Source organism: Heloderma suspectum, chromosome 4, assembly GCF_057233095.1.
Source record: "Heloderma suspectum isolate Gila_16-S chromosome 4, 16-S_ref, whole genome shotgun sequence".
NCBI lineage: Eukaryota > Metazoa > Chordata > Lepidosauria > Squamata > Helodermatidae > Heloderma > Heloderma suspectum.
In genome coordinates, this window is record NC_139461.1 from 17,254,890 (window position 1) to 17,281,978 (window position 27,089).

The window sequence follows — 27,089 nt, forward strand, 5'->3', positions numbered from 1 at the left end:
CATTGTGCCCCAAGTTTCTCTGAAATGGAATTTGGCTGAACAAGGTTCAACATGCCTGGTTTAGGCTGCCTGCAGCTGCTGCACAAACTGTACTGGAGCAGATTTCACGCTGTCTTCGCTCTGCCCCTTCCAAGGAACTCTGGGAATTAGAGTTGGGTGTTCAACGAATCTAGTTGTTAAAAGTACAGTGATCGTGCTCAGAATGCCGGCAAATTCCCAGGTGCAGTAGCTACTAGCATCCTCACTTAGACCTATCCCAGGTAACAGGGCTGGGAATGATGTCTGCCTGAAACCTTAGAACAGCCTTTCCTGGTGCCCTCCATATGTTTTGTACTACAACTCTCATCCCAGACCATTTGCTGTGCTGGCTGGGGCTGATGGGAGTTGTAGTACAAAACACTGGGGGGGGCAGGTAGAGGAAGGCCGCCCTGGAGATTACAGAGTACTAGGTCAGATGGGCCAACTCAGTGTAAGGCAGCTTATACGTTTGACTCTTATTTTTTCCTTCAGAGCACCTTTAGAAAACTGAAGGTCCCATAATTCTTTACAGCTACTCCACCCCACACCCCAAACCTTTTCAAACCCTGCCCATCAGAAAGAGCACTTTACTGCAAACCTATTCAAACCCTGCCCATCGGAAAGCGCACTTTACAACGGGCACACTCTATTCCTGATTGATTTTGTAACATTTAAGATTTGGTGCCTCGGTTTGCTTGTTTTCCTCCTCCCTCCTCCTCCCTTTTCCTTTTTGTGTCATGCCTTTTAGATTGCAAGCTTGCAGGCAGGGACTGTCTCCTTTTGTAAGCCTGTGGGCAGGGACAGCACTTGGTACATTTTAGGTGCTTTATAAATGATAAATAAAATCACAGTAACGTTGCTTTTCACAGCTTTTGAAGTCTGAGACAAGACAACACAGCATATTGTTCGGTATGATGTCTTATGGCAGGGAAGACTTTTGTCTTACTGATGTGGATAGTTTAAATAGGAACAACGACTTGCTAGGGATGAGTATCAGAAAACAGAGAATAAGGGCAGCTGGAGTGTATGATCAACACACTAGTTAATGTTATTGTTCTGGTGTTACATAAGAACACTTGGATAACAGCTGACAGTCTATGCCAAGAACAAAAAATAGAACTGTGTCAATTTGCTGTCTCACATTCCTGATGTTTTTAAAGAGGTCATTTGCAGTTGCTAACTGGCTATTAATTTGCAACATGGCTTACGTTACCCTTTGATTAGATCTTTCAAAATGCGGCTTGACTTGATGCCTATATCTAGCACTTCGATCATCCTTCCCGCAGCCCAAGGCACCTGTTGCGTGTGTTGTTTACAAGGTAGGCACGCTGAAAATGGCACATTATAGGGTGGCTCAGGATGAAGTCATGCCAGTTTAAAATCCCCAAGTGGCCTTTTACATGTGAGGCCATTTAATCATTGCCCCTGGCAGAACTTGTATTTGTCCAAAATAATACTGAATTATCCTGACAGCAGAAAGAAAATACCAAAGCATCTCACAGATATAATAATGAAATAAAATAGGGGAGTACAGCATAGATACATTGGATCAGGCTTTCCCAACCTGATGCCCTCTTGATGCATTACAACTCCCATCACCACCTGGAGATGATGGGGGTTGTATTCCAAAACATTTGGCAGGCACTAGGTTGGGGAAGGTAGTACTAGCAGTTTCTCCAATATGTGTGATCACCAGTTGTGACTCCTTGTAACAATGGCGTTAAGCTCTATTATGGAATGGACAAGCAAAGAGGGTCAGGTTAATAGATGTGGAGTTAAAAGCTCAGCACAAGAGATCAAGAAGAGAGCTACACTGATATGATGAAGGGCCCTTTCTGATGTGATACTGTTCAAATAAATGACCTTTCTTTCACTTAGAAAAAAGGTAAGGGGAGACATGCTAGAGGTATACAAAATTATACATGGTGTGGAGAAATTTGATGGGGAAACATTTTTCTCCCTCCCTTATAATACCAGGACCCGGGGTCATCCCACAAAGCTAATTGGTGGGAGATTCAGGACAGATAAAAGTACCTTCTTTACACAGTGCACAGCTAAACCATAGAATTCACTTCCACAAGCGGTGGTGATGGCCGCCAATTTGGATGGCTTTAAAAAGGGATTGACCAAATTCATGGAGAATAAAGCTATCCTTGGTTACTAGTCCTGATGGCTTATGCTACCTCCAGTATCAGAGGCAGTATGCCTATGTACACCAGTTGCTGGGGAATATGGGTGGGAGGGCTGGACTAGGTGGACCCTTGGTTTGATCCAGCAGGGCTCTTATGTACCCATGGCTGTGTGTATATATGTGTGTGTTTGTGTATATATATATATATATATATACACACACACACACACAATCACAAGAATCTTGTATGTATATACACGATCACAAGAATCTTTTCCCATCATTCCTCAACCTTGGCTATGCTGCCTAGAGCTGATGGGAGTTGTAGGCCAAAATGCCTGGAGGGCCACATGCTGCCAACCCCATCTAAAGGATGAATTTTGTGCATGTTGGCTCTACACGCAAACAGTATACCCTATGGGAGGTCATCCCACTCTTCCCACAGTATTTACCCTCTACCCAGCAAGACGTTTGGCCAAACCAGCATTGCTCAACTAATCAAAGCAGAATAGCACCTCGAAAAAGCTGTCTTGCTTGAAGCCTTACTAGACCTGTGTCTTCTAGAGAGCTCAAGTTCACTTTCACATCACCTCAACCGGTTGCAGGTGGTGTGCCTTGTGAGCAAAAATTGTATTCTGAGAACAGAAAAAAAAACGATAGTAGGGGCGGGAGCCTGTTACAATCCCCCAAACAAATCCTCAATCCATAATGAAAGTTTCTAAAACTATGTCCGCATTTATCCGTCGCAATATGTGCATCCAAGAAACGGGCAAAACACAGCCCTGCGGGAAATGATATCCTCTCCAAACTATTCCCATATAGTAATCCGTTTCCCCAAATTCACTGCACGTCAAGTGACTAGAGAGCGTTGTTGTACAGCATCTGCATTTGTGGGTGTCAGATAAGCCATATTCCATCTATCCCAGTTGATCTATTTGCTGGATGCATGAAGAGACACTACATGTTGCACATAATAGTGTTTGATTGTGGGAAACTCTGGTGGACGAGCAGCGAGTATGAATGACAAACTTTATTTGAACATCCATTTGTATTGGCTCCTTTGCACAAGTGCTTGGGTGATTAAGGATGCATGCGTGTCTACACTTCACATGTTTGCTGGGGGCATGGCTGTGTGTCAAATGGGCCAAGCACTGGTCTAATGCAAAATATCCAGCAGTCAATACTCCGTGGCCTGAGGTGTAGTCACTGCTGGCATGCTGATGTTCTATGACGACTAGCATACATGGAAGAGCCATTGAGGCTGCAGTCCAATACCTCCTTACTTGAAAGTAAGCCCCAATGAAGTCAGTGGGACTTACTTCTGAGTAGGCCTGTATAACAGTTGCACTATTAAGACATTTCCCACTCCAAGGATTGTCTTTATGGGAAAGGTCTGTGGTTGGAGTAAAAAAAATGCCTTCTAAAGTGGTCATTAGATTTGAGATTTTTGAGTAACTAGGAAAATGATTACATTAGATAGCAAAGTTTTTTAAAAAAATCATCATCAAGACTTTATGTATTTTGTTTTGACTATATAAATAAAATCTAAATTATTTTTAAAATAGCATCAATTTGCATGAGTAAACTATCATTCTGAAGCAAAACACTTATTTTCTTTGAATTGAGATGCTGTACATGTGTGTTGCAGTAAACATCTTAGAAGAGGGCTTTCTTCCACCATGGGAGAAAAGGCTTCATGCCTCTTAAGATGGTGCTCGCCATCTGCCATTTTTGAAAGCATTTGTATTAAAAATAGAAATTAAGAAGTGGTTCCCGAGTTTTGCTTTCCCTCCTCCTAATCCCCTTTTCTTTCATGGTGAATCTTTTAGATTGTAAGCCTGGGGGCAGGGGACTGTCTCATTATTAACTTATGTAAGCCACTCCAGCAGCTTTTGAATAAAGAGCATGGTAAAAATACTGTAAATAAATCAAATTATATACATTACTGGCTGAATAATTGGGAAACCTTTGGGTCATTCAGAAAGTGTTTGTTCAAAATCAGTTACATGTCCCAGTCCTAATAAATTACTGATGCCTTCAGTGTGTGTGCTGTTTTACGGAGTAACGGAAGTCTCTGTCCCAAGGAACTTACAGTAATAAAAAAAATCAAACACAGGAGCTTGCATTGACAGAAGTGAGGAACATGGGGGTGGGACTAATGGTGGAGGATGTGCTACAGAGATGTAGGTGACAACACTCCAGTGCTCATTTACACTTGCTCGTGGCACTGTTGAAATAGCATCCCCAGGGCAGGTTAGCGCCTAAATCAGCAAGTGGCCTTCCAAGTGATGCTTTCCCATACCCCGTTCTCTGATGCAGCCCATCTCAAGGAGACCATCTGGAAAGGTCTGAGATGTGGTGGCGTAAGAAAGCTCCATCTGTGGAGAGGGAGTTGATGCAACTCGCATCACGCACGCACGCACGCACACACACACACACACCCCTTGTGTGAGCAGAAGGCATTTCCACACACTCTAGGATCCCTTTGAATCCTACCCAATGACATACATATATTTCAGTGCTGGTTTACATGTTGGAAAATTGGGGCTTCTGTCCACAGCATCCATCTTGCACAAACTGGGTTGAAACAGTCAAGCCTTTAGTCCTCTACTGTCCTGCTGTGATTCAATTCCAGCTGCTTTGCCACACAACCAAGGAGACCTGGAAAGCCCTTCCTTCCGTATGGAGGGCTGAATATTGCCAATGTGGCTGAGCAAAAAGTAAAGGGGAGGATCACTTTGGGATCTGATGAGAGATGGGGAGGGCTGCAGAGACCAAAAATGGTACATTAAGGAGAAGATGCAGTACATGCTTCTAATGTGTTAAGAATTCTTTGAGAAGTTAACACTAGCTTACTGTCTGCTACGCAGAATGTAGCAATGGCCAAGCCCCTGGTCAGAAGGTCTGCCTTAAAAGGAATGAATGAGATGGGAACTGGGATTCAGAGAATGAGTCATTGTGGGGTAACTCTGGAGGAGCTATAGTGAAGCTAGAAAGACTTGGTGGAAGTGGATCTTGAGGAGAGATGTGAATGAGAAGGGAGGAAGTTCACAGAGGAGCTTATTCTCCCTTTGTCCAGAAGACAGACTGTGGCAGGAGCGATGCACAGAACAGTGAAGATGAGAATTTGTTAGGGATGGCAGAGAATTCCACCACAGATCTCAGTGAGGCCGAATGCCAGTGCATTCAGCCCCCCGAAATCCGTGGTGGAACGAAGCCCCCCCGCCCCACCACCCTGCGAAAGATGCGTGAAACGGAGCACCTACCTGGCGCCATTCGCTTCATGATTTTTCGCCGTGAAAGGCTACGTAAATACTTACCTAGCCTATCACGGCTAACGCAGGGACGCCATTTGCATCCCTTTTTTTCACCGTGATAGGCTATGTAAATATTTACGTAGCCCATCACGGCAAAAAAAAGGGACGCAAATGGTGGCTGCCATTTGCGTCCCTGCGCAGCCCAGCAGCAGCTGGATGTCGCTATGGGCGGCCCCAGCTGGTGGCTCCACTGAGTCGCCGCGGAGCGGAGCCGGCCAGTGAAGATTTTGGGGGGAGGGATGGAGCGCCTCCCCCCCCCCCACGGATGTCACGAAACGAAACAGGTAAGTAGTTTTGTACATCTCTAGAATTTGTACTGAATGGGAACAAGGTGGGTGTAAGGAAGGGGTGGACAACTTGTGGCCCTCTGGCTGTTTTGGCCTGCAACTCCCATGTCTCACAGTTAACTATGCTGGCTAGGGCTGATGGGAGTTGTAGGCCAAAACATCTGGAAGGCCAAAAGCTGCCCACCTGTGGTGTAAGGGAAGAGGAAATATTATAAAGCTGATGCACATGAGAGGCCCAAGCATGCAGGCTAGATATGGATGTCTCACAAACCGCTCATCTTGAATTAGGAACTGCCATGAGCTTATGTTCTGAAGGGGCTGGTATGCCTTCATATTTCAAGCACATTGCTGCATAGTAAGGGGCAGAAAAATGGAGATGCTTAATACAGAACTTGGGCTTTATGACACACAATTTTTAAATCAGCAGAATTTTAGACTGCTTCATTCCCCAAAGCGTGGAAACGTGTGGTTTTTTCACCTTCAAAAATCCTTCTCCCCATGTCATCTTTTGCTCCAGGCATACATATCTGTTTACATTTAGTCAAGGTGTTTTCTGCCACACATCCCTCTGTTTACTTGCCTTAGCTGCAAACACAAGAGATAAGCCCCTTCAGTAACGGGCAATTTCAAAATAGACCCCCCCAACACACACACACACAGAAGGTTACTCTTACTGTGCAAAGACTTCAGCAGACTGAGGAAGAAACAATCCTTCTTTGCTCATGAAAATGAAACAAACTCTTTTATTAACATTTTCACAAAGTTACACTAGTAAATGAATAAACATTTGAGAGTTAAAACTGAGGTCTGATAAGCTATACATGTTATAAAGTCTAGAATTCAGAAAGTAGAATAAAAGGAAATCAAACTGGAGTTTGATATAGCTGCTGGCTATTGTTTCCGAGGCACATTGGTGAGGGTAGTACTTTGAATCTGTCCATAAAAGCGAGCCAAGTCCCTGGAAAACAACAGAACAAAAGACACAGATGTACATATTCTTAGAGCTAATAATTATTGGTGACTCTCTGGGGACTATCACATTGCAGGTGGTGGAAAACAGCAATTAGAAAATGTTACTGATTTGGGGAAACCTATTGTAAGTGTTTCCGAAGAAAAACAACAGAGTGGCTGTACTGTTGACCAATATGGTTTGAAGTTTGCAAATAGCAGGCTAAAAGTACATTTTAAAAGGTGCAATGCAGCCCATTTATACCTCAAGTGGAAGCTAAAAACTAGTAGTGATATCCCACTGGCAGGCCTGACTTTATTCTAGCTGGCCACAACTTCAGCTGTGGCACAATCAAATGCACAACTAACTTATTAAATTCAGTCTAGGCCTGACCTACACATGCAACAGAATGAAGCAGGACTGTAACGCTTCAGGCTGCACCTGGGAGAAGCCATGTTTGAGTGCTTCCCCATGTAAATGTTGGTTTTAATTTTTGTGAACTGCCCAGAGTGCTTCGGCCATTGGGCGGTATAGAAATGAAACAAACAAATAAACAAACAAACACCCTGAAAGTAAAACAACTTTAATCTAGTCTAGTCTTTCTAGACTATCAGACCTTATTTCTTCCCATCAGTCATGGGCATTTTATTTTTGTTTGGCTACTTTCTGTGAGGGCAGGAATGGGCCAACGCAGATTGAAGGAGAAAAGACCAACCCTGGAAAAGATGGAAGAGAAAACAAAATTGTCCAGTGTGCAAAGTTCTCCTATTCTCCCATACGTAGGTTGCAATCTTATGCATGTTTAGACAAAGGAAACTCCTAAAATTCCCAGCTTGCCCCAGCCAGCCAGGTTTGCTACAGGATCCTGGGAAGTGCAGGACTATTTCTTCCATCTAAACGTGCATAGCATTGCACTCAGCGGGAGCAGTCCTATGGTCACTGGACACTGTCTCGAGGGTGATAGGATTTTTCGGTTTCTGGAAACCGCGCTCCCCACCGCTTCCCCCTCATAACCATGCTGGGAAACAAAGTGCAGAGACGGCACAAAGGGGGCAGCCCTGGGGGAGGGGAGGGGACCATGAAGCCATGTTAACGCAGCTTCCTATGCATTTAGCTGCCTCCTTCCCTCCCGCCTAGCTGCGGCCAGACAGCCAAAATCGTCTGTCCAACCAAAAATGCAGGGTGGCCGGAGTACGGAGGCGAGGATCGCCTCCATGCTCCAGCCACCCAGCAATGAGTACTTCAAGGCTGCCAACTATCTCAACAGGTTTGCTTCCTTAGCTCCTAAACCGTGGGTGTGGAACGTCTTTCAGCCCAAGGGCCAAATTCCATTTTGGAGATGCTCTCATAAGCTGCATTCCGGTGCTGCGTGGGTAGGTGCAAAGTGGGTGGGGGCAAAAATGCTAAAAAACAAAACCAAACCCCAACATATTTTACATGAAAGCTCTTACTGCCTGTACCGAAGCCTTAAGAGAGCATTCTGACCTTTTAGAATGCAGAAAAAACTGTACAAAAGCTGGGAAACCATTTAACAACTGGTGGTTGGGGGAAAGGTGGGGCAGGGGAAGGCCATCTGGGGAACACCGGAAGGCCAGATTAGGGCCACAGGCGGGCTGGATTTGCCCTGGGGGCCTGTGACACCCCACCCCCACCCTATACTGTCACAGCTGCTGGCTGAAAGACTCTATATGAGAATATTTCAAAGGTAATTAAAATTACCTTCTTTCTATAGGTAAAATGTATACCGTGTGACAGAGATGCACTCTCTGGGGATACATTTAAAGAATAGTTTTGTTGTAAATTAACATGGCTGAGTGGTCAGACTGGGGCCGTAGTTGAGGAAATATATGAAGTATCAGTGGGAAACCTTATTTAAATCAACTTTTTTTCCCCCTTGCTGATATAAGTCACCTTGATTTAAAGCAATCCACCCTGCTTTTGCCTATGGCTATGACTGACAGCAGATGCCACCAGATTTTGTTGGCCCACTGAATTTGTATTTGTGGAGTTTCTGAGTTGGCAGGCATCCCACATTTTATGCTGTCCTAATACGTTCTAAATTTCTTGGTACCATTTTGGGCCACCTCCAATCAAGACTTATTTCAGAAAAGTAAAGTTATCCATTGTCTGATACAGATGCTTATATGACCCGCAGGGTTTGGGGTTACACTTTGAGAACCTAAAGAATTCAAACAAGAACTATTTTAGAACCAGCAGTTAGCAAGGATGCTTTAATTTGAGGAACCCATTGATGTATGTGGTAATCATGGTATTCATTGTTTCTAATTTTATTTTCCAGGTTCTAATTTTATAATTTCTGGGATGTTGTATTTCTGAAATTACCTTTTATTTCTTGGGAAATTGTGAAGGTCTTTGGCCAAAAGGGATAAAAGCTTATTGTATTGTACTGTTATGGAGCAAAGATAGATCAAGTACACACATACGCTTCATTTTGTGCCTTCAGCATCAGGACAGCCACTCTGGGTCAAATGCCACAGAGCTCTCGTATCATCTCATCTCTAAAACAGTAACTTCCAAGTGCAGGCAGTTCACATGCTGCAAATCACAGTGAAGAGGAATGAGACTGATAGAGATGTGCATGCATGTGTGAATCAATTTTTATTCAGAACCACACACAAAGTCTCTCAAGTGAGAACTGATTTTTTTATTGTTTCTTAGGATATTTCCACATTTCCATGTTCCCTGGGGATCTGGCTGCTTTTGCAGTGGACTAAGACAGAGATACAGCATATTGGAAACCCACTATGTACTGTCTGTGCTAATTGTTGCTAGTCCAACATGTACTAGCAACATCTTCAAAGCAGGACTCTAATTATTTTGGCTCTAACCCCCAAATAATTCTAATTCTATAGTCTTTTATGGACACTAAACTTAAGAACCAGGCCAATGCATGAATCATACTCAGTACCTGTTCACAATACATGTTTAACACTCACTGACTGTACCATCAAGTGATGTCTGAAGGCATAAAAGAACCAACTATTGCCTCGCTTCACAGAAGTGATTACCTAAAGGCAATTCTTATCAGGAGAGTGGCTATTTACAAGGTACTTATTATTATTGAATCTAATGGAAGTCAGCAAAAATCCACCTGCAAACCCTTCCATGCTTGGTCTGTTACCCACTGAATGGGCCAGCTTGCTGCCACCATGGCTTCTTTAAGACACGGTGGGTTGTGGCATATGCTGGCAGCCATTATACATATTCAAGCCATGGTGGGCAGTCGCTGTGGCTCATCACATGTGGCTTATCATGTCATCCAAACCCAGCAAGGGTTGGTTGTTGGCAAGGTTAACAAACCACCCACAACCCATAGCCTGTTTTAGGTTGTGGGTGGTTTGTTCAATAATCAAAATGGCTGTCAGCACACACCACAAACCAGAGTAGCTTGAATAAGCCACAGGGGACTGCGGTGATTGTGCAAATTGGATCAATGAGTGACATAAAGCATGACAAGCCATATCCACACAACTGTAGGTTGTGACTTATTCTTGCAAGCCAGGATAGCGGGTAGGGCAAGGCATATGCTGCAGTTTCACTGGGGCACAGAAAACCCACAGAATATTGCATCAGGCATAGCATTCAATTTTTTGAGCATCTCAGCTTTTTTTTTTTTTAAATAACAAGTTTCTAGATCCAATGGGGTGCAAAGCTATGCTGGGTGTTGAACCTCTTTCAGCCTGAGGGCCAAATTCCATTTTGGAAAAGCTCTCGGGGGCCACATTCCAGCGGCAGCCGTGGCCAAAGGCAAAAGGGGCAAAGCCAGAAATACCAGTGTATTTGAACTTCAAGGTCTTCCTGCCAATAACTCAGCCATAGCAGTGGCATTTCAAACTTTTAGAATGGGAAAAACTGCACAAAAGGTGGAAAACCACCAAGCAATTGGTAAACTGAAGAAAGGGGCAGGGCCATCTGGGGAACCTTGGAGGACCAGATTTGCCCTCCAGACCTCAGGCTCTGCACCTCTGCCCTAAAGCACGTGGAAAATGCTTGCAGCATTTTAGATGGGCATTGAACTACTGCCTGTCATAGCACCTTGACCTTCCCAACAGCTACCCAAAGACAATGAGAAAAATAATGTGTAAAGTAAGAGCAATCATGCAAAGTTGCATAATTTCTACAAGCCATGGAACTGAGCTTTCCTTGGTGCAGTTTTTTTACCAAGCGTAACACCCCCTGCCCGGTTATATTATGTTGTGAAAAGCCAACATTAGATGTTCTGGCCAATTTATTAACAAGCAAGCTATATTTATGAGGTGGCCAGCGGGATGAATACATTCCTGAACTCCCCAACATAGAATTGGTTAGCTGACTGCCTAGAATCACTGCATCATAGTCAGAAATTCTGGGACTGTAGGCAGTTGTTTAGGCAGAGGAAGGGAGCAACACCTTAGAGACAGCCATTACAAAGGTTCTTCTGTACTCATTTATTGGCCAAGCAAAGTGTTCTATTTGCTTTGTTAAAATGTAACACTCTTGAACAAAGGGCATCAGAACAGAAACTGGTGAACACATTTAGGACACCATTCTAGGTTTCATGTTCAGACTGCAGATTAAGCCCCCTCTCCCCTGACACCCATTTTCAAAGGGGCCAGGAAAGATACAACTCATTGGCTCAATTCAGACATCACTTCAAATCATGGTAACCATAGTAAAGAACCCACACTGTAGTTTGAGCTTTCAGATGTACAACAGACAAAACATGGTTCAGAGCTGCTGAAAACAAAAGTGGAAAACTTTTGTTTTCCACTTGCTCAATATTCAACTTCATAAATTCAGTTTCATTTCTGCACTGCAGCAGCCTTCTGAAGCACAGCAATCGTCATAACTGTGGTCTGTGAATTCAGATGTATTGGAAAACAGCCAGCACAAACTGTGGTTTGCAAACCAGCTTCAGTTGCGGTATGATATCTTGGTTTGGCATTCCCTTGCAATCTGTTGTTCATGAGCCGAGACAGCTTCAGATATAAAACAATGGTTTGGCATGATGTCTGAATGCAGCCACTGAGGGAGCATCTTGCCTGAGCATTGACAGATAGAATCTGATTTGTTCATTTATGTTGATTTCTGTTTGAAGATTAACCTCCACACCCATTTCAAGTTTGGGTAGGAAGATGCAAAATAAACTGAAATGCAGTTTACTATTTACAGAGAGTTTCTCTGAGCAATATCCAATGGTGTCACAACGTAAACATAAACCAGCACTAGCGCAACATCATTAGTGCTTGTTAGGAAAAAGGGCAATTTGCCAATGAAATCTAGTGGCAAATCGCTGTTTTTTCCCTTTGCCTAGCAACCACTAATGAACTTGCGCTAATATTGGTTTATGCTAGTGCAACGACATTAATGCTAGTGCTGTGATAGCACTGGATACAGACCTCAGCTACATCATTAACCGCTGCTTAAAATAAATATGGGTACCTACCAAAACATCAACAGAAACAGGTTTTTTTTTTTTATCCTCTTGGCTTTCCATGTCATTCAGTGTTTCCTGATAAGAGAAAAAGATTTCTTTTTACTAACTGAAAAAAAACCCACATATCTAAATCTAAAATAGATAAAATAAAAAGCAATTAATAATATCACAATTAAAAGACATCAAACCAACAATTAAAAAGCTTTCAAAAAAAACATTTGTAATGTTTTAAGTTCTTAGTTACATTATTTGTCCATAAATTCTAGGATTACAAGTTACTAGTTATGAGGTTTTACATTTGTTTAATAGGGAATAATTTGCTCGAATTAAACTGACCGAGCTAAGGCTTTTTAGATGACTAGAACAAATTAATTTTTTAATATGAAATTTTAGGTGGTTATCTTAAAGCCTCTCTCTATATAATCTAAAATAGAACTTGCTGATTGGTACTGTTCCCTGCTTTTATTTGTTATATTAAGATAAATTAAGTGAGATTAAAATCTTATTTGATTTATTTACCTTTGCAAATGAAGACCGTTTTAAGGGTTACACATCCTCTGCCTCTGACGAAAGCGACCTCAATTAGTCAAGTCAGAAAGTCTTTAAAAGCTTTGTGTTTATTGCTTCCAGCACGGAGCGAGGTTGTCATTAAGGTACCAAAATTCTCAAAAAACAAAAAAAATAAAAATTCCAAAGTTGCACTAGTGAAGAAATGCTCAACAAGATGAAAACTAAGTCACAGGTGTTTGTCTCTTTTTATTTTTTTGTTTTGTTTCAAAAAATGCATTAACTATTTTAAACCAAGAATTTGTTTTTAAAGTGTGGCATTCCAGCAGATCAATACCATTTGATATTTCCTTTAACAAGCCTTTAAGACTATATTGTGTGTATAGGTGGAAATATATATAATGAAATGAACCTTTCTGTTTATACCATTTTATTAAGGAACAAAAAAAGGAAGCTGTACAATGTTTTAGTAGGAGCCATTTTATGTTGTTCGTTGTTAATCACGCCCTCCCTGTTTACTACTATTTATGAAGGTTTTTAAATAAATAATGCATACTCTCACACACACTGATTTTTCTTTCAAAAGTTTATTTAGTATCAAGCAAGAGTAAACTTTGCTTAACACTACAGAACATTTCAAGACTCAGGTTACAAAATACCACATTATTTGCATTTGTGATCTGCTTCCCTTTTTACGCATGTTTGCAAGAGAAAGACTAGCAAAATGGTTGAAAGATAAAACTAGAAGAACTAAATTGTTGAAAACCGTTAAAATAAAAGGTTACGCTTAGGTTAAAATAACGGATTAACATATTTAGTAAACCTAGCTGTTTTTAACACTAGTTAATCAAAGGTTATTTTTTTTCTTTTTTGTTTTGTTTTGATCACCTATTTTTTTCCAAATACAATCTGGAAATAACAAAGCGCCTCTTTTCACATGTCTTCCTGTTCAGGTTTTTCATTCAGCAAAAAATAGATTAAGCTCAGTCCGTCCATTCAGATTAAGCACTTTGATTTTAATAAAAAGCGATTGTTCATAGAAAAAAATTACTTTGAACAGTATACAGGACTGGTGGAGATTGGGTATTTCACAACATCAGACAGTATAATCAGTATCTGGCATATGGCTGCTCTCTGTAGGCTCCCTTTGCTGTTCTCGTTGGAGGCGCCTTGTGTCTTGAGTTGGTCCAGTCTTCCTGTCCTGAAATAAGGAAGTGAAAACGTGGTTACAACTTTTCCTACAAATCTTTGTGGTATATTTTCACCACAATTTCATGCTGGAGGAAAAGGTTTGCAAACCATCTAATAGGAAGGAACAGGTCTAACTAGCTTTACACCAGCCATGCATTTCTCCTCAGCCTCACCATCCCAGAGATGTGGGTTTCCAGAGCTTCCAAGCATAAAAGAGTTCAAGGCCTTGTTATCATTGAGTAAATCTGTTTCTAGGCTGTACCACCTCAGGCGGCAGGTGAGGGCTTACATGATGGAATGTTACTCCAATTTTTGTGTGAAAAAGCATCCAACCATCTGAGCCCCCACTTATAGTGTCCAATGGTAAAGTCATTATCTCCTTAGTGAGAACTAAGTCCATGTCCTCAAGATAACAGCAATTTTCTACTGATATCCTTTCTACTCACTCTATGACAACCCCTAAACATTGTCTATTCTCCAGATGCATATGTGTACCCAGTTCCAAGCTTTCCCTTTTCAAAGCGGCTTTAAAAGTGACTGAAAGGCACTCTATAAAAGATTTTAATAAAGAATATATATATATATATATATATATATATACACACACACACACACACACACACACACACAGAATGCCACACTATAAAATAATTTTTTATGTGAATTTGGGGGGAAGGGGACAAGAAGAGATATTATATACATTATTGCAATTTGTTTGTAATACCAAATCTCCTTAATTGCATCTCAGCAGTTTGGTAAAAACAAAAAACAAAAATAGAGCTCACAGATATATTTACATTTATTGCTAAACATTCTACCCTGTCTTAATTTTATTTATATATAAAATAAAAGCAGCTTACAAATAAAAGAGAAGCCAACAACAAAACCATTAAAGTGATCTAAAATACTTTACAAAAAGTTAAAGAAAACAGCAGTAGCATTAAAATCCTTAGGAAAAGCAATATCCTGAGAAAGCTCATTGAAATAAAACCATCTTCACTAGTCGTCTAAAAGGAAGCAGTGATGGGGCCAGGTGTACCTCTCTTGGGAGGCCATTCCAATTCTAGGCATCACAACTAAAAAGGCCCTTCCCTATAGTCTGCCTGTCATACATCTAGAGAACATCCTCAGAGATGGACTGAAGCTTTTAGGCATGCTTATATGAGCGGGGGCGGAGGGGGAGAAGTAACTGCGATACTCTGGTGCAGACCACTGAAAGGTCAAGACCACCAGCAGTTTGAACAAAGTCCAGAAACACACAGACAACCACTGAAGCTGGTAGAGGAGGGGTTGGCAATTTCATTTACATTACAGGGGTGGGCAACTTATGACCCTCCAAATGTTTTGGCAATCAACTCTCATCCTCCTCCCCACAACTGACTATGCTAGCTAGGGCTCATGGGAGTTGTAAGCCAAAACATTTAGAGGGTCATACATTGCCCACTTCTGTGGTAGAAGATGTAGTGATGGCCACCAATTTGGATTGTTTTAAAAGTGGGTAAGACAAATTCCTGGAGGAGAAGGCTATCTATGGCTACTAGTCTTTATGGCTATGTGCACAGTACCAGAAGCAGTCAGCCTGTGTACACCAGTTGCTGGGGAACATGGGTGGGAGGGTGCTGTTGTGCTCATGCCCTGCATGTGGGTTCCTGGTAGACAGCTGACTGGCCACTGTGCGAACAGAATGCTGGACTAGATTGGCCCTTGATCTGATCCAGCAGGGCTCTTCTTCTGTTCTTATGTCCCTGGAGCAGGGCTTCCACTGATGATCTTAATATATAGTGGCCAATATCACCCCAAAACGGACATATATTTGCACAACACTTACATATGGATGATAAGGCTATCAATGGCCACTAGTCCTGATGGTTTTATGCTACCTCCAGTATCAGAGACAGTATGCCTATGTACACCAGTTGCTGGGGAACATGGGCAGGAGGGTGCTATTGGACTCGTGCCCTGCTTGTGGGTTCCTGGTTGACAGCTGATTGGCCACTGTGTGAACAGAATGCTGGACTGGATGGTCCCTTGGTCTGATCCAGCAGGGCTCTTCTTCTGTTCTTATGAACAGAACCACATTCTGCTTCAATGAAAAGCCATGGCTGTCTTATTTTATTTGTATCATTAATTTGCCATTTTCCCACAGTCATAGTGCTTTGCGCAGCAGAAGGCCAGGAAAAGTAGGATCTTCTGGAAGCTAGGGAGCAGCAACCCCTGGGTGCCTTGCTCAGTGGATTTGTACTAAGAACGTTACAGGCCTCTGTGTGGAAATGTTTCACCAGGATGAGGAAAGCTGAAGCTAGACCCCTTGCTGCTAGACAGCTCATTTTAATGCCGAAGCATGAAACAATCAAAGCTATGTAAGCCCACGGAGACCCATTTGGCCTGTGAGGGGTGTAACGGGAGGCTTAAGGCGACCTTTCCTCTTCAGTACTGTTGTATAATCACCTGCTTCCCCTCAAGGTGACTGGCGCACATTGAAGCCCATGACACACAGACAGCCTGTGTGGTGGAAGAATTTACTATGACAAACAACCCCAAGTTGAGGGGTATGGTTGCTTTAGGTGAGAGACACTATTTTTAAAAAAAATCCACCACACTTCAAAAGAGTCTCCAGAAAATGGCTTTCAGTCATGTTCCCTAAAAATGTCGCAATATCCATTAGCGAGAAAGTTGTGAGTCACTCGCTCTTGACAATAGGCAAGTCACGGAGGCGGGGGGGGGGGCAGTGAGGAGTCAGCCTCATGACTGATCGAACACTCAGTCCCTCTGATCTCTAGCCAAAGGTTTAACTTTTATCCCTAAAGCAAATGTGTCTCTTAACATGCTGTGTGTGTCTAATCCATAACAGATTTCTTTAATTAAACCTGTCACCACTACACTTACGTGCTTTAAAAAAAAGGTAATAATCCTCATGATTAGCGTGTGGTTTCTGCTCTGGAAGTTATTCTGTATCAACAACAATCCTAGCTCCTCCGATGTCTCCTGCCTATCTACCTTTTATAACCTTTGAATAATGACTACCCACTTGAATGTGTTCAAGTGGCACAGGGAAGCTAATCTAAAGCGCTGAAAAAGCCCGTGGGCCAAGTTGGAAATGTTCAAAGGCATGCTCTGATTCAACACAGAACGTGAGTTGAGAATGAGGTCAAGGGTACTTTCATACCTCCTGACACCAACCCAAAGAGACTTAGGCAGCAGCCTGGCATACTAAAAGCGAAGACCAGATTCTCATGTGGCTTCTCGGAGACTTTGTGGCTCTACTTTTCTATGAGCATGGCCACCTCATTCTACCACCGGGGAAAGTCCAGCATGCTGCCTTCCTTCCTGTCCCTTGCATCTGCTACTCCCTTCCTGCACACCTATGTGGTGCCCACGCTTCTACTACTGCCAATCCCTAGACCAAAACCTACTCCTCTTCCATGTGCCCTTCAGCTTTACCCCTTAGTCCTCCTCTCCCAACTGGAACAAAGCCCAAGTATGTGGAACTGCATTTGCATATATTCATCCCTTCTTACCCTTGCCTCTTTCCTCTTCTGCTATCCCCTCTATCAACACGTAGACTGTAGGCTCTTTGAGACCTCTCTACGTTATTTATGTTACGCTGCAAATGCTGTGTACATCAATGGCATTATTCTTATTAGTACGGGGATGCACTCTCCCAGGGAGATCAAAAAGAGGTGAATATAAGTAGCAAAATGGAGTATCGACGAGAGGAAAGCCAAGGAGGTTGGTTTGAGCTTGATATTAAGGGAGACCTGACATGGCTCAGAGCTACTCACAGAATGAAGCACAGCACCATAGATCTGGGGCGGGGTGCTGTTGACTATGCTAATGTTTGTCCATCCACCGCTGTGGCAAAATCCAGATTGTGCGTCACGTTCATGCAGGCACATGAAGCATCTCCTCTCCCCCCCCCCCCCGATCCACCTCTGCTGCAGGTGGTCTGTCTACAGGATGCTCTGCTGTCCAGCGAGAAAGAGTTCCATGGGGCAAAAATGGCTGTGTTCCTTTGCTGTTTAAAGCTAGGATGGCTGGCCAAAATAAGCCCAAAACATTCTAATATTTTGGGGCCAGAGCATTCACGGTCTTTCATAGGCTAAAAACACCACATCAAGGCCACCCTGGTTGTGTGCATTATCTTTAAAGAAACAAAATATAAGCAATACCACAAGACTTTTTAGGCTGGAAAGCCAATGGTATCATGCGGAGGGGAGGAGACAGGCAAGTGGCAGCAGGGAAGAAAAAGGCAGCATTTGCAGAAGTGTTTGGTCTGATCCAGCAGGGCTCTTCCTCTGGTTTGGAGCTTTGAGGTCTTGCAAAAGCCTATCTAGTCCAGAATCCCATTTCCCAAGTGACCAACCAGATGCCCATGGGAAGCCCATAAGCAGGACATGAAGGCAACAGCACCCTCCTGCTCGTGTTCCCCAGCAACTGGCACACACCCTCTGATACGGGAGATAACATATAGCTGTCATAACTAGCAGCAGCTGTCTCCTGCTGTTATTCCCCAGCATCTGGCATTCAGAGGCATTCTGCCTTTGACCCTGAAGGTAGTCTATAGCCATCATGACCAGTAGCCCTTGATAGTTTTATCCTCCATGAACTTAGAATCATAGAATAGTAGGGTTGGAAGGGGCCTACAAGACCATCGGGTTCAACCCCCTGCTCAATGCAGGAATCCCAGTCAAAGCATCCTTGACAGAGGTGGCTATCCAGCCTCATCTTGAATGCCTCCAGTGTGGGAGAGTCCACCACCTCCCTAGGTCATTGGTTCCATTTGATGTATTGCTCTATCAGTCAGGAAGTTTTTCTGGATGTTCAGCCAGAATCTGGCTTCCTGTCACTTGAGCCCATTCTTCCGTGTCCTGCACTCTGGGATGACTGAGAAGAGATCCTGGCCTTCCTCTCTGTGACAACCTTTCAAGTACTTGAAGAGCACTATCCTATCTCCCCTCAAGTCTTCTCTTCTAAAGGCTAAACATGCCCAGGTCTTTCAGTCTCTCCTCATAGGGCTTTGTTTCCAGTCCCCTGATCATCTTCCTTGCCCTCCCCTGAACCCTCTCCAGTTTTGTCTACATCCTTCTTAAAGTGTAGTGCCCAGAACTGGGCACAAGTACTCAAGATGAGGCCTTAACCAGTGCTGAGTAGAGGCGAACTAGTACATCAAGGGATTCTATTAATGCAGCCCCAAATAGCATTTGACTTTTAGGCAGCCGCATCACATTGTTGGCTCATATTCAGCTTGTGATCTACAACCATTCCCAGATCCTTCTTGCTTGTAGTATTGTTGAGCCAAGTACCGCCCATCTTGTAACTGTGCATTTGGGTTCTTTATCCTAGATGCAGAACCTGGTATTTATCCCTGTTAAATTTCATTCTGTTTTCTGCCCAGTCCTCCAGCTTATCAAGATCACTTTGAATTTTGCTTCTGTCTTCCAGGGTATTAGCTATCCCGCCCAATTTTGTGTCATCTGCAAATTTGATAAGCATTCCCTGCACCTCCTCCTCCAAGTCATTAATAAAAATGTTGATGACTAACTTGTCTAATCCCCTTTTAGCATTGCCCAAGTGGTGGCCATCACCACATCCTGTGGTAGTGAATTCCATAGTTTAATAATGCACGATGTGAAAAAGTCCTTTCTTGGGTCTGTGTGTTCTGTATCTCCCACCAGTCAGCTTCATGGGATGATGCCAGGTTTTAGTATTATGGGACAGGGAGAAAAACTGCTTCACTTGGAAATACGCACTTTCTTCCCACCATACATAATTTAAATTACAACTTCAGTAGTATCCCATTACTAAAGTGTGTGAAAGCAGAGTTTTACTGTATGACTGCAAATTCGAAATACTTGAGAACTGCCTCTTTTTCTACTTAAAAGAACTTCTTCCAGAGCATTAAAGTTACTCACTGTAAGAATCGTATGTCTCGTCACTCAGCCCATGGGCATAATCGTAGTAATCGGCTCCGCTGTTTGGAAAGAGCAAAAAGAATCCAGCTATAAGAAAGAATTAAGATGCAGCATGAAAAAAAATCACGGTAAGCTTGGGAGAAAACGCCCCAGCAGAAGAACTGGCTTTTGCAGCTGCATTCTCTGGTCCCTCAGAAACCGTGCTGAGCTGCTACTGGGGCTGAACCATAAAGAACGTGAACGGTCATACGTTGTGCATTAAAAGATAAACACGCCTCCTTGATTCAATTGTGAATCATTTACAATTCACACATGTTATAAACATGGGGTGTAGTTGTTGGCAGTTGGATTTTGGAAGTTTGAATATTTACAGTCCTTAGCATCTCCAGTCAAAAGGGGGTCTCAGCTAGAGGGCTGGGAAAAGAGTATCTCCTTGAGACCCTGGAGAGCCACTCCCAGTTCCTCCCTAGGGAACTCTGCCATGCGCCCTCTTTAATGAGCTTCCATCGTGCATTAAAAATGTGGTTGTTCAGGCAGGCATTTGGGGTGGGTTAGGGTATTTTAGAAAATGTTTTTATTGTAGAATTGTATTGTTTTAAACAATATTGTATGTTGTACATCGCCCAGAGTGCCTGGGTGACCAGCCAGATGGGCGATTAATAAATTTAATAACAACAACAACAACAACAACAGATAATTCTGGCCAATCATCAGGCAGGTCTATATATTCATAAAAGAGCTAAATACAGTTTACACAAATGCAGTGTATTTATTTAAAATAGGTATATATTTTACCGTATTTGGTTCCAGAGGGGTTTACACAATTAAACTATCAAACAACAAAGCCACATAATAATAATAACAACAACAACAATCCAACAACCAGCTGATAAAACAAAGAATCTGCAACATTTTAAAATGCCTATTACACTCTAAAAGACTGGGAAAATAAGGTTGTCACCTAGCACCTAAAGGAAAGCAATGTTGGTGCCAGGTGAACCTCCCTGTGGACGGTGGTTCCAGAGACATGGTGGCTGTCACCCACACCACTTCTAAGAAGAACAGAGAAAAAGGCCCCACTTTATGCTTTTAAAGCTTATTTATTATATCGCCATTAGTGAACAAACTGGTTTCCAAGGGAATGCCATTTTAAATGAGTTTTAAAAATGAAGGGACTCTTGTATGAAGGGACTCTAGTTGGTCACTGGCCAACTAGTCTGATGACATTAAACAGTGGCTGGCAGCAGGATTCTACAACTTCACCTGGCTAATTGAGAGAGACCTTTTAAACTGAGATGCTGGAATAAAACCCAGAACCTCATATTCCTACCACAGAGCTCCAGAGCTCCTGTATAGCTCAGTGTAAATTCTAGAGCTCCTAAGTAGAGACCATGCTGGGTTTTCAAATGGATGTCTTGCTGCTGCAGGAAGTCTCTGTATCCTGCCAGGAAACCCTTTCTGCTTAAGGCTTACCTACCACAGGATTCCTGTGTGTTTCAGAGGAGGGTTCCCCAACCTTTTTGGACCTGTAGGCACATTTGGGAATTTGAGAAAATGCTGTGGGGACACACCACAAAATGGCTCCTGTGGAAGATGTAGCTAGTCACATAATGGCTGCCTTGGGGGCCTGGCAAATCAAGAGGTGGTGATGGTGGTAGGGAAATAGCGAGGCCAGATGCTGGGAGGGAAGGAGAAAAGGAAAGAGTTGCTTCCTGGCCCGCCCAATCTTCTTCCATCCACCCAGACCTTTTCCCTTTGCTCTCTCTCCCTACTCACAGGCTCTAGCCTCGCTATTTCTCGCCCTTCCCCATCCCTAGCCGCCTTCTCTCCCATTCACCCCTGTATCTTGCGGTTTCTCACCACTCCCAGCCTCTAGCCTCACTATTCCTCTCCCCTACCTCTTTACCTCACTGTTTATCTCCCTTCCTAGTCTCTAGCCTTGCTCTTTCTCTCTCTCTCCCGCTTTGCCTTGCTTTCTCTTCTGAACAGCTAATCCATGCCAAGTTCAGGAACTAACCCTAACATTTTTTCAATTTTTCATTAAACATTTTTTTGAAGGGGGCAGGGAGTGAAAAGCTTTCTGGGTGCCCTGTTGCAGAAGATCATATTTTCAGGCAAACATTCAGTTCATGGGAACACTGGGCTTCACAATAATCCGGCATGTGGAAGCACATTAGATGTAGTAAGACAGATAATGGAGAACAAGTTGGCTTTGAGAGTAGCTTATCCACCATTATTTATCTTCTCAATGGGGAACCCCAAGGAGGTTTCCTGGAACACAGTCTGGAAAAAAAATTATCCCAGGTGATCAGCACTCTAGGCCAAAAATCCCTGTAGAAGCACTAGCAGCAGCATCTTTGGCTAGCACAGCTGCCCCAGAAACACACAAAAGAATTCAGACTTTGATAGAGAATTCTAAACTGACATTTGCCATCATTCCATACAGCATCTGATTACTTATTGTAGGACTCATCAAGTCTGGAGGCCTAAAGCAGCTGAGCCCTCGTTCCCCTACCTGTCAATCCTGTCAGAATTACTTTGTCTGGGCTTCATTTTACAAACGTAAGTGCCTGTTAAACCAAAAATGACTTGCCTTTCATGGTATGTAAACAGCAAAACCAATAAACCTTGGTAGGGAGGAAAAATCACTTATTTACACTGAAGGTATATGAAAAGCCCTCAAATGTTATTAGCTGACAGAGCCTTCAGCACCAATAATCACATCAAAAAGTTATAACACGAGGTGATTGGAGCTGTTTGCCAGAGTGCGGCCTGCAAGTCTGTTTACCCTTCACAGCCCATCCAGTGTATAATAGAATGGTGCTCATGTAACCCTTCTTTGACAGTCAGGCTGAAATAGACCTGACTGTGTGTATTAAATATAAAATTGTCACAGAAGGTGGCCACAGAAATATATACCTAGATGGCTGGAAGGATTCAGGGTTGCAATCTGGCCAGCATTTCACTGGCATGGCCAGCATTTCATCTTCCTGGCTAGGAGCAGAGAGAGGGGTAGAAAAATGTTTAGAGCTGTTATTTCCCTGCCTTCTGGAAGTTATGTTTTTAAGATGGTACCTGTCACAGGAGAAAATAGTTTGCATTGCAGTCAAGACACTCTAAATGTCCTAGCAAGCATAGGTGCTTTTTAAATAAATTGTTTTTAAAAGCTTTCTGTCAGAAGGAAGATACTCTGCACGTGCTTAGGAATGCTCTCACTTTAAACATGTTCGGCACTTTGTATATGCCTAGAGGCACAGCTTGAGGTGCCAAGGTTTTTGAAAACAGGTTTAGGACTGCTGGAGGCTACAAATCTAGAGAGCCGCATAGCGTGTTGCATCTGGAGAAAGAGTGACTGGGCACTGAAGTAGGCCAGAAGCCAGTTCCTCTCTTGTGACATTGTCAGCCCCACCCTGGCAGAAGAAACGCAGGGTGAAAGTTGCCTTAAGCCACCACCTTCGCTGGCAAACAAAATGAGCTTCTCCCATGGAGACTGCACTGCATGTAAGAAGCAATGTGGAGTAGCTGACAGCACCCAGGAGGACTCAAACAGGTTTGGGAAGGAGGGCAGTGCCTTAAGCTTCAAGAATAAGAGCCTGCATCCATCCTCTTGCAGGCCGAGGATGGAAGCCGAAAGGAGCAGCCATAAGGAGACTGAACAGAGGAGGAAGAAGGATGCAGGACTTGTCTCAGGAGAAGGTGGCCTTGCAGGAGACAAGCAGAGCCCAGATATGGTGCCATTTGGAAGTACCCAAGGCAGCCCTAAATCTCAGTGGTAGAAGGAAATGAAGGGTTGCCTTCCCTCCCAGAGATGTTGGTTTTGGTGCGCATTCCCTGGATTGAGAGGACATCCCCCTCCCCCAGTATTTTGGTTAGCATTCCTTCTCCCTTTGTGTGTGAACCCCCCCAGAAGCATTACTCTGTTGTACTAGAGAAAAGATGATCAGCACCTATACCCGGGGAGGCCGGGGCCCATCTCTGCAGTGTGAATCAAAGGATCCAAAAAAGGGATCCAGGTTGTCTTTTGCGGGGGGCATGCTCCCTTATGAAGCATACCCCCCAAAACCCCTGATGAACATATGCCCTGTAACAGCACTGGATTAAGAACAAGCCCCAAGCTGTACTGAAAATATGCAGTAGAAATGCAAACCAGACAAGAGACACCAAATACCACACAGGTCCCCTGCCAGGAAGGGTCACTGGAAAAACAGCTGTGCCAGCTGCAACTCATTCTGAGCCACTCTTTCTGAGCACCAAGAATCCCTTTGGTCATGAGGCCTATCCAGGGCCCAAACTGCTCAGCAACTCTTAAAAAGGATACTTGAAAGAACAGGTAAGTGCTTCTGTGGGTCCCCTTCTACCTACCTAGGCCCAGCAGAAAACAAATTTGACAGCAAGAAAAGCAGCAAGTTTTCTTCAGGCATGAAAGGCTATGCGTGGGGGGGGGGGACGACAGAAAGACAAAGGCCCCAGTCACTCAAGAGCCCATGAGGGAGGACAGCACCCAGCTAATGTAGCGTAGTGTAGTGTAGTGGTGAGAGTGGCGGACTGGGAGCCGGGAGATCCGGGTTCTAATCCCCACTTGGCCATGGAAGCTCACTGAGTGACTTTGGGCCAGTCACAGACTCTCAGCCCAACCTACCTCACAGGGTTGTTGTTGTGAGGATAAAACGGAGAGGAGAATAATGTAAGCCGCCTTGGGTTCCTTGCAAGAGGAAAAAAAGCGGGATATAAATGCAATAAATAAATAAATAAAGATCCTGCAGCAGGCCTATGCAACTTGTCAGTGTGTGGACGATGGGTGATGCATCCCAACAACCATGTATTGTGGCCTGGTAGGTGCCCATTTTCAGCCTCTGGCATGCGGCAGAGACTCTTGTGAGCCATGACAGGGTCGCTGGGTCACCTGTTGGCCTGCGCAGCGCATAATGGCCCACGCAGCAGTGCAGACCACTTCCCGTTTCCTGCCATGTCTGGTACTCCACCCTCCTGAATGCCCACCAATACATTTAGAGAAAGTGACTGAACAGAAGTCCCTGTGAAGTGTGGGAATTCAAGGTATTTCGTTCCTAATGAGAAGTCTCTGTATAGAAGAATAAATATATGCTGAAACCACTTTAGAAACAAGCTGTCAAAAAAAAAAATCAACAAGTTTTGTTTATGTTCTTTATGTGCTGTCTTTCCAACAAACTGCCCAAGGTGGTACACAATTCAAAACAAACAAAGCCACCTCTAAGTAGCATGCATTTGTGTTTTTTTTAAAAAACTACAACATTACTGGGCTGAAACAGACCAGAACATTAAGAGTGCATTCCTTTGCCCTAATGCAGATTTCTCCATCTAGCAGCCCCACATTCTCCCTCACTCCTCAGCTAACTCACAGGCAGAGAGAAGGAACAAGCATTTGAGAGAGAAAAATTAGTAGTACAGATTGGATCCCATAACTGTGGAAGGATGATGACAGCCATCTAATCCAATATCCTGCACCTTCAAGTCCAAAAATATTCCCAACAGATAGACTGCACAAATCTAAACAAGAATGCCGCAAAAAGCCAGCGAGACACTCTAAAGCCCCCCTGCCCCCAGAGGACAAAGAATTTATTTATGTATTTTGTTATGTATATAAATCTCTTACATTTATATCCCGCCTTTCCTCCAAGGAGTCCAAGATGACATCCTCATACTCTCTATCCTTGCAACAACCCTGTGAGGTAGGCTAGCTCGATCTGGTCCATGTCTTGCTGGCAGAGAAACTGCTAGTGCAGGGGCAAAGCAGGGAGTTTCAGCTTGGTTGTCAGGGAGATGGGCAGTGGAGGTGGCAGCTCCGATCTAAGTGGGGCTGTAGATCCATTCTGGATTTGAGTCAGAACCAGCCAGAACTTTAAAGGAGCCATCCAAGCTGCTGGACCCATTTTGGGGTTAGGACCCAATAGCTCCTTTAAAGTTCTGGCTAGTTCTGACTCAAACCCAGAATGGGTTCACAGCCCCACCGAAATTGTAGCCACCAGACTCCACTGCTCTAGCCCACACTGGTTTTCACAGAAAGAATGACATTTTCTCAGAAAGGAAGAAAAGACACTATTCATTAGGGCTGGTGCCACCCACGATACACAGGAAAAAGGAGATAAGCAGGATTTCCTATATGCTACTTTTAAAATGATGATGTGTAAGTTTCTATACATACCATGAGATCTTGCTTAAGGTTTATCAGAAGAAAACTGACTGCATCTTCTGTTCAAGACTTTAGTCCTTCAGTTTTTGTTGTTTTTAAAATCTATTACTGTATTTTTAAATCTTTCCATTGCTGCTGCTTTTTTACTTTGGCTTTATACTTTTTAAAAACTTTTAAAGTTTTATATTATGTTTTATCATGCTGTATTTTATGGGTTTAATTGTTTTGAACCACCCAGAACGCTTCAGCTATTGGATGGTGTAGAAATGTAATAAAACAAAGAAAAAACTCGTAATACAGAAGCTTTGAGAGTGCCTGGCACTGCCTTACTATTACTGAAGTTTCTTGGGTCAGCTGTTCTAGCCATTTAGTTACTGTGGATCTGCTGACTGGCTGATCTTTGCAAAGGCCTCCATGCAGTGCTTAACACAGATCACTTGCATGGAACAACTGGGATGCTCAAGGCAAAATCTTTAGTACTCTGGCTAAATAGAGCCTCAGGTTCAACATATCCAGTCAAATAGAAATAGAAGTGCCTAACTGGATTAAATCAACAGCCATGGAGATACGAACTAGGCAAAATATTGAAAAAACTAGGCCGCCCAATGGAATTCTGTGCCCCCATTCTGATATACAACCTAAGGGCCTTTTCACACATTACTTAGCACCAAAGCCAGGAAAGACACAACCAATTCTGGCTCCCTAATGAGTATTATGATTACCATGTTTTTAAAGACGATTTTATCACTTTACATTTACATTTTATGTAATTTACTTAATTTACATAAAGTTACATAATTATGTAACTTTATGTAAAGTTAACACTTTACATTTTCAAGTACATACTTAGGACATCTTAGGTATACAGCTATATAAAATTGATGTGTGAGACAGCCTAGGTTTTCAAGTAAAATGACTCTCCTGTCCTTTGGGATTAACACAGCGGCTACCATCTAATGAACCGCCAGAGATTTCCTCATTAATCCAACCAGTCGCTTTTATGTTCTGCTAATTTATGTACTATTAGCGATGCTGCTGTCTGGCACCAGAGGTAACATCAACTTTGATCTCCAATTCTTTCTCCATGTTGGCAGTTCTAGCAAGCCTCCATTCCCTATAGATATTGGTTCCTCTATGAGCTATGAAAACGAATGTGATTTGGATACTACCG

General features: G+C 43.2%; 1 protein-coding gene across 9 annotated transcripts in view; it reads right to left on the bottom strand.

Moving 5' to 3' along the window:
- Nucleotides 1–6,470: 6,470 nt before the first annotated feature.
- The window catches only part of KHDRBS3 (KH RNA binding domain containing, signal transduction associated 3), a 131,993-nt gene continuing 111,374 nt past the window's right edge, over nucleotides 6,471–27,089 (bottom strand). For 4 of the 9 annotated variants that reach the window (XM_084848740.1, XM_084848738.1, XM_084848739.1 and 1 more), the window contains 2 exons: nucleotides 19,750–19,808; nucleotides 12,877–13,847 (listed from right to left, as the gene is read on the bottom strand). In XM_084848740.1, coding sequence (XP_084704866.1) covers nucleotides 13,756–13,847; nucleotides 19,750–19,808 — 151 coding nt within the window. In that variant the 3' untranslated portion in view covers nucleotides 12,877–13,755. Of the gene's footprint in view, nucleotides 6,712–12,124; nucleotides 12,215–12,658; nucleotides 12,804–12,876; nucleotides 13,848–19,749; nucleotides 19,809–27,089 lie in introns of those variants that run through there. The other 5 variants (XR_014789972.1, XR_014789971.1, XR_014789968.1 and 2 more) reach the window with 4 other exon arrangements.